General features: G+C 40.1%; 1 protein-coding gene across 4 annotated transcripts; it reads right to left on the reverse strand.

Annotated features, from left to right (window-relative positions):
- Positions 1 to 627: 627 nt before the first annotated feature.
- Positions 628 to 9,546, reverse strand: LOC139416774 (hepatocyte nuclear factor 4-alpha-like). 4 transcript variants are annotated; one of them, XM_071165837.1, is made up of 10 exons: positions 9,235 to 9,546; positions 7,565 to 7,739; positions 7,165 to 7,259; positions 6,384 to 6,490; positions 6,049 to 6,204; positions 4,331 to 4,418; positions 3,819 to 3,971; positions 3,351 to 3,587; positions 3,008 to 3,130; positions 628 to 2,527 (listed from the first exon to the last, which is right to left on the reverse strand). In XM_071165837.1, exons 1-10 carry the CDS (start codon positions 9,320 to 9,322, stop codon positions 2,385 to 2,387), a joined length of 1,365 nt encoding a protein of 454 aa, XP_071021938.1. In that variant the 5' UTR covers positions 9,323 to 9,546; the 3' UTR covers positions 628 to 2,384. The 4 variants fall into 4 exon arrangements, with proteins under 4 accessions (XP_071021938.1, XP_071021936.1, XP_071021937.1 ...); XM_071165835.1 differs by having other exon boundaries at positions 862 to 2,527; positions 7,135 to 7,259; positions 9,235 to 9,375; XM_071165836.1 differs by having other exon boundaries at positions 2,331 to 2,621; positions 9,235 to 9,375.
- Positions 9,547 to 17,909: the final 8,363 nt, after the last annotated feature.

Below are 17,909 nucleotides of genomic sequence, written 5' to 3' on the forward strand. Positions count from 1 at the left end.
GACTGTAGCCTACAAAAGCCCATTCCTGCTCTTTTCCTGCGATCCATCAAACACGTTTGGTGTGTCATCGTAGTGGACTCTGATTTGTGGTCAGACTCGCTCAGGTGGAACAAATTTAAATGTGCGCCTTTTTTCAATGATGATGTGAATGTCATTGAGAAAACAGAGAAGTGTCAAATAGTTTTTTCGCAATCATCCTGTTTGAAGTAATCATCTAGTTTTTCCAAAAGTATCTCATCTGATTGCAATATTTTTGCTTGTAACGTAACGGGTTACAGTTTTTTGTAATCCCTTACATGTAATCCGTTACTCCCCAACCCTGGTATTAAATTAACTGAGCTGTTTTAATTCAAACATTTAAGCGTTTTACTACACAACTAGCGAATTCCAGTGCATATAGACAGGGATATCTTAAACCTGGATTTCAATGCAACACAACTGTCGTACAGCAAGTACACGATAACTTTAAAAAGCTAAATATGTCCTTTCAGAACCAATTGACTGCCTATCATACCTGTATATCTCCATCTGTCACATAATTACATTATTTAAAAACATGATAATATCATTATATTGTTTTTTCTGGGTACAAATTGTAAGTGACTATATCAGTCAACAAGACTTGTATTGCCATTGACAACAATCTTTAAAATACTGTGTAACAACAACATCATGATCTGCCTCATCACAGATATGAGGCCTGTTTGTAACATTTATACAATTGAAATGTGATTAAGAAAACCTATCTAACATGTATACAGTTATATTTTATTTACCAATTCATAATTTGAACTATGTGTATAAAGACATAGATAACCCGTACAGCTACAGTACCAGTCAAAAGTTTGGACACATCTACTCATTCAAGGGTTTTTCTTTAATTTTACAATTTTCTACATTGTAGGACAATAGTGAAGACATCAAAACTATTAAATAATACATGTGGAATCATGTAGTAACCAAAAAAGTGTTAAACAAATTCAAATATATTTTATATTTGAGATTCTTCAAAGTAGCCACCCTTTTCCTTGATGACAGCTTTGCACACTCTTGGCATTCTCTCAACCAGCTTCATGAGGTAGACACCTGGAATACATTTCAATTAACAGGTGTGCCTTGTTAAAAGTTAATTTGTAGAATTTCTTTCCTTCTTAATGCATTTGAGCCAATCAGTTGTGTTGTGACCAGGTAGGGTGGGTATACAGAAGATAGCCCTATTTGGTGAAAGACCAAGTCCATATTATGTCAAGAACAGCTCAAATAAGCAAAGAGAAACGACAATACATCACTACTTTAAAACATGAAGGTTAGTCAATACAGAACATTTCAAGAACCTTGAAAGTTTCTTCAAGTGCAGTCGCAAAAACCATCAAGCACTATGATTAAACTGGCTCTCATGAGGACCGCCACAGGAAAGGAAGTCCCAGAGTTACCTCTGCTGCAGAAGATAAATTAATTAGAATAACTGCACCTCAGATTGCATCCCAAATAAATGCTTCACAGAGTTCAAGAAACACACATCTCAACATCAGCTGTTCAGAGGAGACTGCGCGAATCAGGCCTTCATCGTCGAATTGCTGCAAAGAAACCACTACTAAAGGACAGCAGTGATACGCCATCAGATCTGTTCGGTGCTTAGTGGTACTGTCATTTGTTTTTCAACAGGACAATGACACAAAATACACCTCCAGGCTGTGTAAGGGCTATTTGACCAAGAAGGAGAGTGATGCAGTCCTGCATCCGATGACCTGGCCTCCACAATCACCCGACCTCAACCCAATTGAGATGGTATGGGATGAGTTGAACCGCAGAGTGAAGAAAAAGCAGCCAACAAGTGCTCAGCATATGCGGGAACTCCTTCAAGATGGTTGGAAAAGCATTCCAGGTGAAGCTGGTTGAGCGAATGCCAATAGTGTGCAAAGCTGTCATCAACTATTTTGGTTACTACATGATTCCATATGTGTTATGTCATAGTTTTAGTCTTCACTAATATTCTACAATGTAGAAAATAGTATAAATAAAGAAAAACCCTTGTATGAGTAGGTGTGTCCAAACCTTTGACTGGTGCTGTATGTCAACGAGCATACTGTATCAAATTGCCCATGAATGAGGTTGTTCTAGCCGTTTGCAATTTCAGCTTGATACTACATGCAATAATATGAGTAGGCCTACCATAGGTACTGTACCTCAGCTGGGGATTAGTTTACTAATGTATCCCAACTGTACAGTACACTCCCTGAGATTTTTGGAAAATATGTATTTCTCACATATGAGAATTGTTGTTGCACCTTTATACTGAGCATGTTTACAGAGAAACATATGCTAGCAAAGATGGTAAAATTGTAAATGATTTGTTGGATGGGTTTGTGGGGTCCAGTTCTGTGTTAGATGGCTTCTTGCTTGGTAATGGTGAGCTGAGGGATGGAGATAGGATGCTTGGGCACAGTGGCTATAACCCCTTGAGCCATTTTATAGTGTTCTGAACTGGAGACTGTGGGAGGAGAGGGGATTGGGGTTCCAGGAGTGGCTGCAACAAAGCAGAAATGATCCATTAGTGGAGGAATTAACAAAAGTCGGGTTAACAAACAAATCAACATATTTACCTTGTGGCATGACATTACCTGAAAAAATATGAATATATTCAGACAAGGAATAAGTACATTTGTGAAATTTTCTGAGGGCATTAAAAATGTTAATAAAAAATAACAGACATTTTCTTTGACAAAGCAAGCCTGATTAGTCTCTCTGAATAACTTCTTAGTGGATTATTCTGCCAAGCTTGTGTGTCCTTTCAACTACCTGACTCTGTTACACATGGCAGTGGATTGATGCCACTGAGTTCAGAATTGGTTGAGAATCTCAAGCATTTTTTTGTCTAATTTTGGGGTCAGTGTCCGGGACACAGCTTTCAGTGCTTTTTAATCCAGAACTAGGCTTAATCTGTCTCTGGGGAACAAACACTTGGAGTTGGACATTTGGGGTCCGGCATGTAGTTATTGATACTCACAGATTTGGCCATTGTGGATGGAAGTAGCCATGTTGCTTGAAACGATGGCATTGTTGCTGAGGTGTTCCTGAACCAGATGTGGATGCAGAGAGTGAGGTGTGTGAGGTGCCTCAGTAGCAGAACCTGAGGAAAACAACACAACATACACCAACCCCCCAAACAGTTAATTTCCTCCTTCACTGTCCATTGGTAATAGAGTATGATGTCCAACTAGCATTCTATCGTATTGAAGAGTGTAAACTTCTCTAACCAATAGAACTCACGGAAAGTTGTTTGTATTAAATTATTTTGGCATTAGATTGAGACCTTTTACTTTCTTTGTAACAATATCAAGATGTCTAACCTCCTAAGAGCATCTCTTGGAGCAGGTTGTCAATCTTGGCCATGCCAAAGAGTTTGACAAACTGTATCTGTTCGATCATCTGCCAGGTGATGCTCTGTAGTGTGGGCAGCAGCAGGAGCAGCTCTCCGAAGCGTCCCCGGGAGTCATACTGCCGGTCGTTGATGTAGTCCTCTAGGCTGACCTGAACCTGGTACCGCATCCGCTTGATCTTACCTGGGTCACTCAGACCTTTGGCATCTGGAGCAGGAGAGAGTAGGCATTTGGTTAACAGCTTGGTCACTCGCTGCCTGGACACGTTGCTCATATAACAGGCATTCTTAGTCACTAGTTTAGTTGCTCACTGGTTACATCGTTTTTTGTTTTGCAACATAAATGTTACTGCCCTAGAATGCTTCAAATGATGTCTCACTGTTTGAATCAGATGATAGGCTGTTCATTTTAAAAGTGAAGTTGTGTTCCATGTAATACCTGGATCGAAGAAAACAATGGCTTTCAAACAAGCGTATTCATTGTCGTCTATCTGGAGTTCCTGGAAGGACAGCACTAGCTCGTCCAGAATCCTCACTGCTACCCGGCACACTTCCATCTCTGGGCAGTTCCGGGGAATAATGTGGTCATTTCCTATAAGGAACAGAAACCAATAAATGCCATGTGTACCAAATCACTCTGTGATTTTTTTGGACGATTTTGCCCCCCTCCCAAACAAATATCATATTGCTAGCATGACTCTTATATAACTAGTCTATTATATTACATGGTGTAATTATAATAATAATATTACTTTGGTGTGTGCTTATATTTTTACAAGTGTGTATCAGTTACCATATGCATGCGTTAATTGGAAATGTGATTTTTGCATATACCAAATCCACCTGAGACACCCTCGGAGAATGGGGTCACGGCCAGGGTCTACCATTATTAATGATGAACCTGGAGCAATTAGATGGTGTACAGTAGCTCATATCTTATCTTGACTTTACCTAGTAACAGGAGGTCCTTGTACAACATAGACCTCTTTGCAGCTCCAATCAGAAGATTCTCTCCTGCATGGGCTCGCAGCAATGCCACCTGAAATAAAGAAAAGCCTTTCATTATTAATCACTGGGACAAAACTGGTTGAATCAACATTGTTTGCATTTCATTTTAAGAAATAAAAAATTGATGATGTTGATTCCAACGTCAAAAACAGGTTGGATTTGAAAAAAGTCATCAACGTAAGGGAATTTTGTCATTTTTGCATGGAAATGTTTTCTGAAATCCAATAACATGGGGAATTTTTGATTTCACATTGAATTCACATTACTTGACAACTCAACCAAATGTAAATCCAAACTAGATGTTGAACTGACTGACGTCTGTGCCCAGTGAGTAGCTTTAACCTTGAAGCTGTCTTGCAGCAAAACACAGCCTCTGAGGGCCTCCCGGGTGGCGCAGTGGTTAAGGGCGCTGTACTACAGCGCCAACTGTGCCACCAGAGACTCTGGGTTTGCGTCCAGGCTCTGTCGTAACCGGCTGCGACCGGGAGGTCCGTGGGGCGACGCACAATTGGCCTAGGGTCGTCCGGGTTAGGGAGGGGTTGGCTGGTAGGGATATCCTTGTCTCATTGCGCACCAGCAACTCCTGTGGCGGGCCGGGCGCAGTGCGCGCTAACCAAGGTTGCCAGGTGAACGGTGTTTCCTCCAACACATTGGTGCGGCTGGCTTCCGGGTTGGATGCGAGCTGTGTTAAGAAGCAGTGCGGCTTGGTTGGGTTGTGTATCGGAGGACACATGACTTTCAACCTTCGTCTCTCCCGAGCCCGTACGGGAGTTGTAGCGATGAGACAAGATAGTAGCTACTAAACAATTGGATACCACGAAGAGAAAACGGGGTAAAAAAAAACTTGAAAAAACACCACCTCTGAACTTCTCTATGAAACAATATTTTTTATAAAAACATTTTTTAGCCTTTATTTAATTAGGCAAGTCAGTTAAGAACAAATTCTTATTTACGATGATGGCCAACGCCGGCCCAATCTGGACGACGCTGGGACAATTATGCTCCACCCTACGGGACTCCCAATCACGGCTGGTTGTTATACAGCCTTGATTCAAACCAGGGTGTCTGTAGTGACACCTCAAGCACTGAGATGCAGTGCCTTAGACCGCTGCGCCACTCGGGAATCCCAATTTGATAAGACATGGGAAATATTACATCACTTCTGCCAATCATACCTAACCATTAAACAAGTAACCTTTCATACCACCCTTAAGGTCACTGAAGAGCTAACCAGAGATTCTCACAGAGAGAGAGTCAAGTAAATGTGTGAAGATACACCTGATGGATCTCTCACTAATTCAACATCAGCAAATCAGTTACCAAAGCCCTGGTTGTCACGGTGTTAATGATTCTGGAATAGTTCTGATCAGAGATACAACTATCAAACTAGCTCATCATATTCTAACTGGATTCGGAGGTCTTAAAAAACAGCACTCCATACTCCAAATGCTGATTGAAGAGCTTTATATTCCCTGAACACATAGCTTCAAGTTGTTATTTTTAAGAATCCCAATAATGTCATTATCAGACCGGTTTCTGGCCTTATATTGCATGCTTTTTAGTCCAGGACAAAACAGCCCCTAAAATGCAGTACCCCTGAATGAGAGTAGTATGGTTTAGTCTAACCTAGTCTGTCACTGTTAAATCTAATGCAACCTTACCTGGTCATCCAGGGGCAGGTCACAGAAGGCAGGGATGTACTTGGCCCATTCCACCAACACCAGCAGCTGCTGTTTCATAGATTCACACACATCTGTGATGGTCGCTACCTTTTTTGTCCTGATGTCACCATTCAGTATAGGTCCAGGTGAGGATATCTACACATACAGAATTAAAAATGAATGAGTCTCCTATGTATTCATAGCCAAATTATAAACATAATTTATTTCACCAAAATAAATTAAAATCCATTCTATTCAGTACAACTGGGGCAAATAAAAATGAGTTTAAATGCTTACATGATTTCAATCGAAAAAGCCATATCCATGGGCCTTACCTGTCTTGAGAGTACATCTGCCTGGATAAGTGCATTGATAGATGGTAAACTGCTGTCTTCATAACTAGATCTCCTAGTGCTGATTCTGTCTCTCTCGTTTTGTACAGCTGAGAAACAATAGAAACATAAACCGCGGCTATCAGAATAGAATAAATACTCTATTGTTCACTAGAAATGGTTTAGTCAAAGCGCTCCCCATTTTCTCAGACACACTCTAACTCACTTCACAAACCTACAAAGTCATTCAACTAAAATATTCCATTCCATGTGCAGTAAAAAAAACACCTGTAATAAACGGTGCATAGATTATCTGACAGACATTCATAGTTCCTAGTGGGTTATTAGCATTGACTCAGAACAGCATTGGGAGAAAACATTCTCCCAGGGCTGATGTGTTTATTAGTATTTGTGGCTATAACTCCCTCACAGAAGTTTTCGCTCAGCATAAGCTGGTCATAGAATTCAGTGAATCATGGAGTGAACATTAACAAAGTGCTGCTCTCGTGGCTCTTGCAACATACCCTACTCTGAGCCATGAGCAGTCCCCATTGCTCTGCTCCTTTCTACAATTCTACGATAGGGACGGGCTGATACAAATGGAACGTTCTAGTTCTTGGATAAACCTTACCAGAGATGATTAAATCATAACTGCTAGCGTCATCACATTGTGTAGAGACTGAGTATAATACGTAATAACACAATATGGCTACATAGGCCACTCTCAATGTTGTCATTCTTTAATTCTAATTACCATTTGAATGAAGTTGAATGAATTGTATACCTTCTTTTTTCATGCCAGCTCGAAAGCATTTCTTCAATCGACAGTATCTGCATTGATTCCTCTTGTCTTTGTCCACAATGCACTGTCTGCTGAACCTGGGAATTGAGTTTGAAGAGGGCTTGATTATTAAGGGCTTATTGAGTAGATTGCAGTTAGAAGACTCTTGTTGAATATGCCAGTGCTATTGCAACCTACTGTAGAAGGTGGAAGTCTATTGGTTTCTCTCAAGGCCTAGCTACATCAGTTTGATATTGCAACTGTCAATGAACACCCCATCTATGTACAGGTGCTGTATCCCAATCCCAAAACTTGTCAAATGTAATAGTATTTTATTGTAAATGCCCAAGGATATGATGGTCACTGTCTTTGCTCTTGTGTGTAATATTGGCCTAAACCTCACCTGCATGAATACATGTGGTTTTTGCGAACGCTCCGACGGAAGAAGCCTTTGCAGCCGTCACAGCTGGATGCCCCGTAGTGTTTGCCCGTGGCCCTGTCCCCACAGATGGCACACAGGGTGCCCGCTCCGAGGTGGTTGGCGGCATTCATGTTGGCACTCTCAGCCGGCGAGGAGTCTGAAGCAACAATGGATAAAGACATATTTTATACAGTATATTTTAGATGTGCGTATCACCCAATGCTTAAGAGTATGGAGTGAGAGATAGAGAGAGATATTCCTTATCAAGTCAGGGGCTCTTTGGGCCATCAATGTTGGACATGAGATAGAGGATATGTGCAGTTATGTGATCCAAAATCACATAAAATATATTTATGAGGGCTATATAAAGTAATTAAATAATGAACTGCTATGTTGGTGGAAGATAACCTGGGCGAGTGTAGGGATGGATGTTATGGAATAACTTGTGGTCAACAGTTTGAGAGAACTAGAGGAAAGGTCATTCATTTAAATCATTTGTTACTTTAACCAGAATGTTTTTCTACAAAATGTGAAAAATGTAATCTTTTTTTAAAAACTCTTAGCTCTCTCAGTCCTCATTTATTGACTAATATAATCAATATATTGACTGAATATAACTTAGAGGGACAATAGTGAATGACCTAACTAACTAACCAACATACTTTCAAAGAAAACAGATATTTTGATTCATTTCAGGTGAGAGCGACATTAATTGGTTGACTGCATCAGGTGATTACATTAAAGTCAGTGGCATTGCTGGCTACTCTTATACTGCTTATACATCACATTAAGTTACTCTTATTAATACCTGTGCAGTAAAGCTGTAATTAAACTAGTAACATCTAAAGTAGAAATAAACGACACACTGTATTGTATGCTGTTTAAGTATCATAAAACAATTGAATTTTGTGAGGATTAAACAGTACAATAATTAAGGCATATCAAAGATGATATTGGCCATGCAATGTAAGTGTCTTTCAAGGGTCATTGCTTTTTCATCCTGCAAGGAAGTTGTTTCATTTTAGAATCAGGTTCACAGCCAAATGTCATGGGAGAGTAGAAAGGACAATTTCTCACGTTCAAAAAGCATATATCATGCTGTCACACAACTCTGTGAAATGTTTTTCTCATTTTATGGACCTCAAAATGCCGAACATAGATGTAGGTAACAAGAGAGAGATGTCCATGTCTCTTAAATCACTATCGCATAGTATGAATATCTATTCGTTGTAATTCTATCTTAAGTGAAATATGACCACTATACCATAACAATCTACATGTTACAACAGGAGAAGGTAATTCTCTACCAAATGGTTGTTTCACCACCAAATTATCCAGATGCATTGTGTGTATTGTGCAAAACCCCTGAATGTTTTACAACTGCAAGAAGAAGGGATAATATTATCAGGAAAGAAGCACATTATCATCCATTAGCATCCAATACAAGATGGACAACTGAGAGCTGCTCTTGATAACAGCAACTAAAACCCTCCGTCCACGACCTGTCCAAAAGTTTAACGTATGGGTGGTCCTGGGAATCAAACCCACTATCCTGGTGTTGAACGCCATCCTCTACCAACTGAGCTACAGAAGACCAGTTTAATAGCTAAAAGCCTCAAAGTTCAACCAGGTAATGTGTAACTCTGACTCACCTGAGCCCATGGAGAGCACTTGCATGTTTTCAAACTCCAGGGTGGTATAGGCTGGGTCCAGGGCATCGCTATAGTCTGCCATATCCATGTCTACTAGTTCTTTGGACAAACAAATTCCCTCTCAGCTACCTGACAGTGGGGAAAAAGATTTGTCCAAGAGGCTAAGTGCCCCCCCTGCACCCCTCCTCCCCCTTCTCCCATATTTGGCCAAGCTCCTCCTCATAAAAGTAGATAGAGATACCTCTGAGTATGCGATGGGGACAGTCTCTCCTCCAGAGCTCCGGAGGAGGAGGCCATGAGGAGCCTGGTTGTGACTGACAGGAGGAGCCTCCTCCCAGTTAGGCTGCTAACCAGAGGAGGGCTGGGGTGAATGTCAAGTTGATATTTAACTATACTCCTCTATTGATGTATCACAGTTGTTTTTCTCTCAAAGATAACATAACTTGGAACTCTCAATCTTTTCCCTTCTCTCTCTCTCTCTCTCTCTCTCCTTCCTTCTTTCTCTTTCCACCGTGCTGTCAGTAATAGATCAACGATTATACTATGAGAGACATAAAATGTTGAATCTCAGCCAAATCATTGTGCTTTACTTGCTTGACATCACCTCTTGTTGTTTCCTGCCAGTTTAAACCAGTTGTCCATCAGATAACTGAATGTCTTTGACCCAAAAAATTGTAGGCCTTTCAAAGAATGCCAAGACACTCTTACCCCACGCCTTCAGCACCAAAAAAAGCATCTTATCATATGGATTCTTATTGCAATCTGAAATCACACCGATTATTTTAGCCTTTTAGCTAAATGTCTTAATCAAATGTATACTCAACGTGAAGAGAGGTGCAGCTCAACAGGAAGTAATGCATTATGAGGGGGCCTGCCAACAGTCTGGATTCAGATCTACAGTACCAGTCGAAAGTTTGGACACACCTACTCATTCATGGGTTTTTCTTTATTTTTGCTATTTTTTACACTGTAGAATCATTGTGAAGACATCAAAACTATAAAATAACACATATGGAATCATATAGTAACCAAAAAAGTATATAAATATATTTTATATTTGAGATTCTTCAAAGTAGCCACCATTTGCCTTGATGACAGCTTTGAACACTGTTGGCATTCTCTCAACCAGCTTCATGAGGTAGTCACCTGGAATGCATTTCAATGAACATGGAATTTATTTTCTTCTTAATGCGCTTGAGCCAATCAGTTGTGCTGTGACAAGGTAGGGATGGTATGCAGAAGTCCATATTATGGCAAGAACAGCTCAAATAAGCAAGGGGAAACAACAGTCCATCATTACTTTAAGACATGAAGGTCAGTCAATACGGAAAATTTACTTTGAACGTTTCTTCAAGTGCAGTCGCAAAAATCATCAAGCGCTATGATGAAACTGTCTCTCATGAGGACCGCCACAGGAAAGGAAGACCCAGAGTTACCTCTGCTGCAGAGGACAAGTATATATATATATTTTTTCTTCTATTTAACCTTTACTTAACCAGGTAGGCTATTTGAGAACAAGTTCTCATTTACAACTGCGACCTGGTCAAGATAAAGCATAGCAGTGCGAACAGACAACAACACAGGGTTACACATGGAGTAAACAATAAACAAGTCAATAACACAGTAGAAAAAAATACAAATAAAAGTCTATATACATTGTGTGCAAAAGGCATGAGGAGGTAGGCGAATAATTACAATTTAGCAGATTAACACTGGAGTGATAAATGATCAGATGGTCATCTGCAGGTAGAGATACTGGTGTGCAAAAGAGCAGAAAAGTACATAAAAACAATATGGGGATGAGGTAGGTAAATTGGGTGGGCTATTTACTGATGAACTATGTACAGCTGCAGCGATCAGTTAGCTGCTCAGATAGCAGATGTTTAAAGTTGGTGAGGGAGATAAAAGTCTCCAACTTTAATGATTTTTGCAATTCGTTCCAGTCACAGGCATCAGAGAACTGGAAGGAAAGGCGGCCAAATGAGGTGTTGGCTTTAGGGATGATCAGTGAGATACACCTGCTGGAGCGCGTGCTACGGGTGGGTGTTGCCATCGTGACCAGTGAACTGAGATAAGGCGGAGCTTTACCTAGCATGGACTTGTAGATGACTTGGAGCCATATTAGAGTTACAAGCCTCAGAAATTGCAGCCCAAATAAATGCTTCACAGAGTTCAAGTAACAGACACATCTCAACATCAACTGTTCAGAAGAGACTGCGTGAATCCGGCCTTCATGGTCAAATTGCTGCAAAGAAACCACTACTAAAGGACACCAATAAGAAGAAGAGCCTTGCTTGGGCCAAGAAACACGAGCAATGGGCATTAATCGGTGGAAATCGGTCCAAATTTGAGATTTTGGTTCCAAACGCAGTGTCTTTGTGAGACGCAGAGTAGGTGAACGTGATCTCTGCATGTGTGGTTCCCACCGTGAAGCTTGGATGGTGGTGTGATGGTGTGGGGGTGCTTTGCTGGTGACACTGTCAGTAATTTATTTAGAATTCTAGCCGCACTTAACCAGCATGGCTACCACAGCATTCTGCAGTGATACGCCATCAGATCTGGTCTGCTCTTAGTTGGATTTCAACAGAACAATGACCCAACACACCTCCAGGCTGTGTAAGAGCTATTTGACCAAGAAGGAGAGTGATGGAGTGCTGCATCAGATGACCTGGCCTCCACAATCATCCGACCTCAACCCAATTGAGACGGTTTGGAATGAGTTGGACCGCAGAGTGAAGGAAAAGCAGCCTACAAGTGCTCAGCATATGTGGGAACTCCTTCAAGACTGTTGGAAAAGCATTCCAGGTGAAGCTGGTTGAGAGTCAAAGGCAAAGGGTGGCCTTTGCCTTGTTTAACAATTGTTTGGTTACTACATGGATCCATGTGTGTTATTTCATAGTTTTGACATTATTCTACAATGTTAAACATTTAAAAAAATAAAGACAAACCCTAGTTGTGTCTAAAATTTGACTGGTACTGTACTTCCAAATGTAATATGTCTCTGGTAAATCTCAGTTAATTATTTCGTAATAAACAAGGGAAATAACTATTGCTGAAAATAACATGTTGCCTTTATGCAAAGGAGTTCACTGTTTCACAAAATGCTGTACACACGTTACATACCAAAGCAGTGTGACCCAACTCTTCAGAAACTTGCTCCTTAGCATCAAATTCAAGGCTTTCAGAGCACTTTTTGGTCACTAATGTCATTGGTTTGTGATGGTAGGAGCCTATGTTTGTAGGACTGCGTTGGGATACATTCAAGTAACGTATTAGAAAGCTTCCAGCAGGATTAACAATGTAAAGTGGCTTAACAAGAATTTGAGAACAGAATGCGCTGTCAGAGAAGTATTATAATACTCTAAAGTTTACTATTATATGTTCATAAAGTGACATTAAACATTGAATACAGTTGAGTATTAACTCGAATACAGTAAACATTTGTTTCCCCGGTCTGTAAAGCAACTGATTTTAGAAAAATAAATGTTGCAGAATACGCAAATAAGGTGGCCCCACAGCATGAGTAAATGTGCCATGGTAAACAGTAGTGTTGTAATTGAAGAAGGGAACGTGCCAGTACACTACAAGCCACAGGTCAATGATCTAGGGTTCACTGAGACCTCAAAGCAGTTAAACGCAGGCTGGTGAACTCGAGAACCACCCACCCAAAGCATATAGATTCATAAAATAAAATCTCTTCTTCCTAGTTTACCATCTTAACATTCCTGTGGTTAAGTCAGTCACTGTGATCCGCCTGTGAGTGTAGAAAAGAGAAAATATTGACTAAAATTGATCCAAATCATATCAGAAGCCAATATGGGCGACACCATCTTGATTAATGTTTGGAAGAATTACATTGTCCAGGATAACCAGTTAGATGGATGAAAACAAGTTTAGCATAACCAATAAAACGGCACCAAAGAACCTTGTCTTCTTCAAACTTTAGAGAGGAATATTTGTAACCAATAACATTTTTTATCAATGGATGACAAGAGGTGGTCAAATAGAACATGCAACTAATCTAGGGCCTCGCCAGAGCTTCTGGGTGTCCGTGTTTCATAAGTCTGAACAGAGGTCATTACATTGCTTACTTCTCCACATCTTAGGTAGACATAGACTCTAGAGTAACGCCTCTCAAGTGCCCACATTTGCTCATGTTTGCTTGAGCACCAAGGCAGTAATGATCACTATATTCCCTATATAGTGCCCTATGGGCCCTAGTCAAAAGTAGTGCACTAAGGAATATGGTGACATTTGGGACACAAACATAGACTCTGTTGGAGTGCCCTTCAAGGGCCCATATTTGCTCATTCACCACGGCAGTAATGATGGTGAAGCTAGAGGGAAATCTGTGTGACGGAATAAAGAGAACGAGTCACTTAGAACAAATCTTATCTCCTTAGCCATTAAACGTCTTTATTATCGCCAGCTCACGTCTTCATTTTCTGTGAACTCCTCCAAGGGCAATCATATACTGCTCCATAAAGTGTAATCTGCAAGGTTAAGACTTTCTTAATCACACTCAGGCAGTGACAGACTGTTCAGGTTTAGAAAGATACTGATAGCAACATTTTGGATCATCACCTTAAACTCACATAACTTGTCTACGTTTTAGTAACTGATATTGATTTTTTCACGATTTACATGTCATTTACATAATGATAACAGCATAACATGTCATAGTACTCAAAATGTAATCTTGAATTATAATATATAATCTTAGTAATTTAATTTTTAATTTAATTTGTCATGCTTTTGCAAATATGGAGAGTCCTATCATATCAGGTTGTATGTTTAAGCAATATGACACGAGGAAGTGTGGTATATAGCCAATGTACCACGACTAAGGGCTGTTCTTATGCACAATGCAACGCGGATTGCCTGGACACAGCCCTTAGCCGTGGTATATTGGTCATATACCACAAACCCCCCAATGCCTCATTGCTATTATAAACTGGTTACCAACATAATTAGAGCAGTAAAAATAAATGTTTTGTTTTATACGGTCTGATATACCACGGCTGTCAGCCGATCAGCATTCAGGGCTCAAACCACCCGGTTTATAATTAACATTAGTCCCTGTTTGATAGGCACACTCCCATAGCACACACATTTCCACCAGCTTCCAGAATATCTTATCATAGAGTAACCAGAGAAGCCTCCTGATTGAACTAGTTGACTTTAATCTGTTTTAACACTGGGCCAGACCCTAACACAGCCACCAGAAGACTAGACCATAGCAGTAACATGCATAAAACTCCAAAACTGAAATGTCTTCTAGACAAATAGTTTATTTCTGTGTACTCAACAAGATGATGAATATTTTTTTATGAAGGGTTAACGTGACATAACATGTTCCCTCGTGCTCCCGTTTGACACAGTCAATCCTCGTCGTACACACCTGAAGCAGCCATGTTGATGTGTGTATGACGTCTTTATGTAAGTTCTGTCCTGCCAGTATTATAATGAGTCACACAAGCAGCCCGGGGCTAAAAGTCAAACCACTGACTTCTGATGAGACCTGATGTAACACCAGTGTAATTCTCCCCTTTGAAACTAACTTCAAACTCCAGTTTGTGAACAAAGTCCTGTCTGTCTTCTGAATAGGAATCTGAATAGTCCGACCACTGACCAAACTCCATTTGTTAACCACTGCCTATTTGTACCTTCCACTGAATGACTCTTTTTCATTCCACACGTCCGATCCCAATGGAAAGAGCTACTGAAGCTAAAAGAGAATAAGTGGAGACAACAACTGGAGGAAAACCAAGAGTCAATAATATTTGGAATATACTGTATGGGAAAATATTTATTTTTAGGAGAGCTCCAGCACAGGGCAAATGTGAGTGTTTATGATGTGTGTATTCTACACTGTTGTAGATGTTGATAGGAATGAATGAAAGAAGGACGGAGACATTAACAATGTGCTTGTTGTAGCATACTTGAGGCCAGTGTTGAGCCTGCGCTGCTCTGTCTGTCTGTGTGTGTTAGATGTAGGAGATACCATGTGAGTAGTAGTAGTGTCATGGCAGGCGAAGACCTTGTCAACAGATGATAACTATCTACAAATCACACAGCTTGTGCAACTCCAAGCCCCTTTGGCTGACCAGTGGTGATATGTGTCTGTGCCGTTCAAAATTGTTGACTTAATATATTAATGTTGACATTTGACGAAATTATTCTTATTTGCTGTTTTTGTCGTTGCTTTGGTTTTGGTAATGCAATTGAAACATTATGTTTACTAGTGAAGGTAATTATGTTGACTTGATACCCTTTCCCCCAGTTTTAGCTATCACTGACCGACACCTCTTGTAGATTGTTTGGTAAAACAGCTGTCAGTAAAAAAATAAGCTGAGGTGAAATCAATGCTTTGACTCACAACCGTTTTGTGCAAATGTCTGGAACAACATTGAATCTTAAACGTGCAGTAGTAGTAGACGCTCAAGCCTTGTTCAGACTGTAGGCCCTAATGCTTTGTTTTTCAAATCCGTTTTGGAATACTGACTGTCCAAACAGCAAGTAACAAGTGAACAAATCAGATTTGTGTGTGTTCAGACATTTGCTGATGGCTACGCTAGTTGTCATAGTAATGGTGTGTGTGTGGTGGTGTTGGCTGATTGGTGATGGTGCTCCTGCTTCATCTCACTCTCACTCAGAAGATGTTGTGCAGAAAGCTAAGGTGGCAATAATGCCTGCCATGGAAGTTTCCTAGTTGCTTAGAATGTTCGAAATCATAGTGTAAGAACACTTTTATAGCCTCAAAGTGGAAGTTCGTCAACATTCAAAACGAGTCATTTTTGGCTAGTCATAGCAGTCAACTAGTTAGCTAGCTAGCTGTTTAGTTTTCTAGCACATTCACTCATTTGTTTGTAAACAATTAACAAGATATTTAGCTACCACACTTTGTTGTCAAATGTTTTATTTTTTTATTTTTTATTTTACCAGGCAAGTCAGTTAAGAACAGATTCTTATTTTCAATGACGGCCTAGGAACAGTGCCTGTTCAGGGGCAGAATGACAGATTTGTATCTTGTTAGCTCGGGGGTTTGAACTTGCAACCTTCCGGTTACTAGTCCAACGCTCTAACCACTAGGCTACCCTGCCACCCCAAATTGTCAACAGAGTAACTAACAATCGACAAGATATGCCTAACAAAAGTCTAAAAACACTTGAGGTCAAATAAATCCAATTTGACCATTCAGACACAAGTCACATGGCCAGGAATCAGATTTGTATCTGATTTTAAACCACCTAGGAAGGTGGTTTGACATTTTCTATGAAATATCCGATTCCATGTGCTTTTTGGCTGCAGGAAAAATATCAGATTCTAATTAAGCAATAATGCGTGCGGGGGTGTGGTATATGGCCAATATACCACGACTAAGGTCTGTTCTTATGCACAACTTAACGAGGAGGGTCCTTAGCCGTGGTATATTGGCCATATACCACAAACCCCTGAGGTGCCATATTGCTATTATAATACTGGTTACAAACATAATAAGAACAGTAAAAATAAACGTTTTGTCATAACCGTGGTATCATTTACCAGAGCTTTCAACCAATCAGCATTCAGGGCTCGAACCCTCCAGTTTAGAATCGGATTTCAGTCACTTCAAACTGCCAGTGTGAACAAGGCCTACACAGTAGGAACATGTTACTTACACTTTGTTCAGAGGGCCTACATTAGGCAGCTTTTAGTCTGCCATCTCAGGACGGAACAGAAAACAACAGAGAGTTATGATTGAGGCACCAATAGTACATTTCAGAGCTCTCTATAATTCTGTCTTGAGCGTTATCCCTTTATTTTAGAGTGGCCTTCCACTTAGAACGAGCCACAAAAGGACATGACACTGCAGGAGCTCGTCTTCTTGAATGAGTTCGTCTTCCTGAATGAGTTCAAAGCTAGGCTCAAATCTATGGTGGACAGTTTAGTGGGGTCTGTCAATGTTTTGACCCCTAGATGCAACACACCTCCCCAGATAATTATTGCCTGTTCAATGTGTAAATGGTATGTTTTTAAACTGTAGTGCTTAGTGTTTTATGATGTAATTATATCTGAATCGCTGTGTGATGCTATTTTGGCAAGGTCTCTTTTGAAAAATAGGTCTCTCTCAATGGTACTAACTTGGTGAAATAAATAAAATCTTTGATTCAAGTACAGAGGAGGAAACCAAAAGCAAAAGACTGCTGTGTACTACTGTCCATGGGATTGACCTTTCAATTACTCTCAATTATTCAGCAAATTAAGGTTTAGGGTGCCATGCAAAAACATGCAGTTTTACCAGTTTTAACTATTCACAAATCCAGGACTCAACTCCTCCTTGTGGATTTACAGAAGGAAAAAGCAAAAATGCATACATCTTCATATGAAAAACATCTCGGATTGTTAAAATAGTTCTCTGAAACAACTGAAATATTCTCATAGTCCTGACCCATGGCTGTTTGGTCTAAGGGCAATGATAAACTTCTAGGGCCTAAATTTGCTCCAAACCCCAAAATAACCCCAAAATTATTGGGCAATAAAGAAGATAAAGATATTTTAATAGTTGCCTTTAAAAAAGTTGTGACGGAATATGCTACACTTTGTTTGTAGATAACTTTCAACAATCAAGGATTTGACATTTAAAACTTAGACTACCATCTACATGCAAAACTTCCTAAACTAAAACTTAGACT

The sequence above is a fragment of the Oncorhynchus clarkii genome, chromosome 9 (genome assembly GCF_045791955.1).
Source record: "Oncorhynchus clarkii lewisi isolate Uvic-CL-2024 chromosome 9, UVic_Ocla_1.0, whole genome shotgun sequence".
Taxonomy (NCBI): domain Eukaryota; kingdom Metazoa; phylum Chordata; class Actinopteri; order Salmoniformes; family Salmonidae; genus Oncorhynchus; species Oncorhynchus clarkii.

Coding starts and splice junctions, on each gene's coding strand:
- LOC139416774 (XM_071165834.1), bottom strand. CDS start 9,322: ATGGATATGGCAGACTATAGCGATGCCCTGGACCCAGCCTATACCACC. Junction 6,491..7,134: donor CATTCAACTTCATTCAAATG/GTAATTAGAATT, acceptor ATTGTTTCTCAG/CTGTACAAAACGAGAGAGAC. Junction 2,622..3,007: donor CATCCACAATGGCCAAATCT/GTGAGTATCAAT, acceptor ATATTTTTTCAG/GTAATGTCATGCCACAAGGT.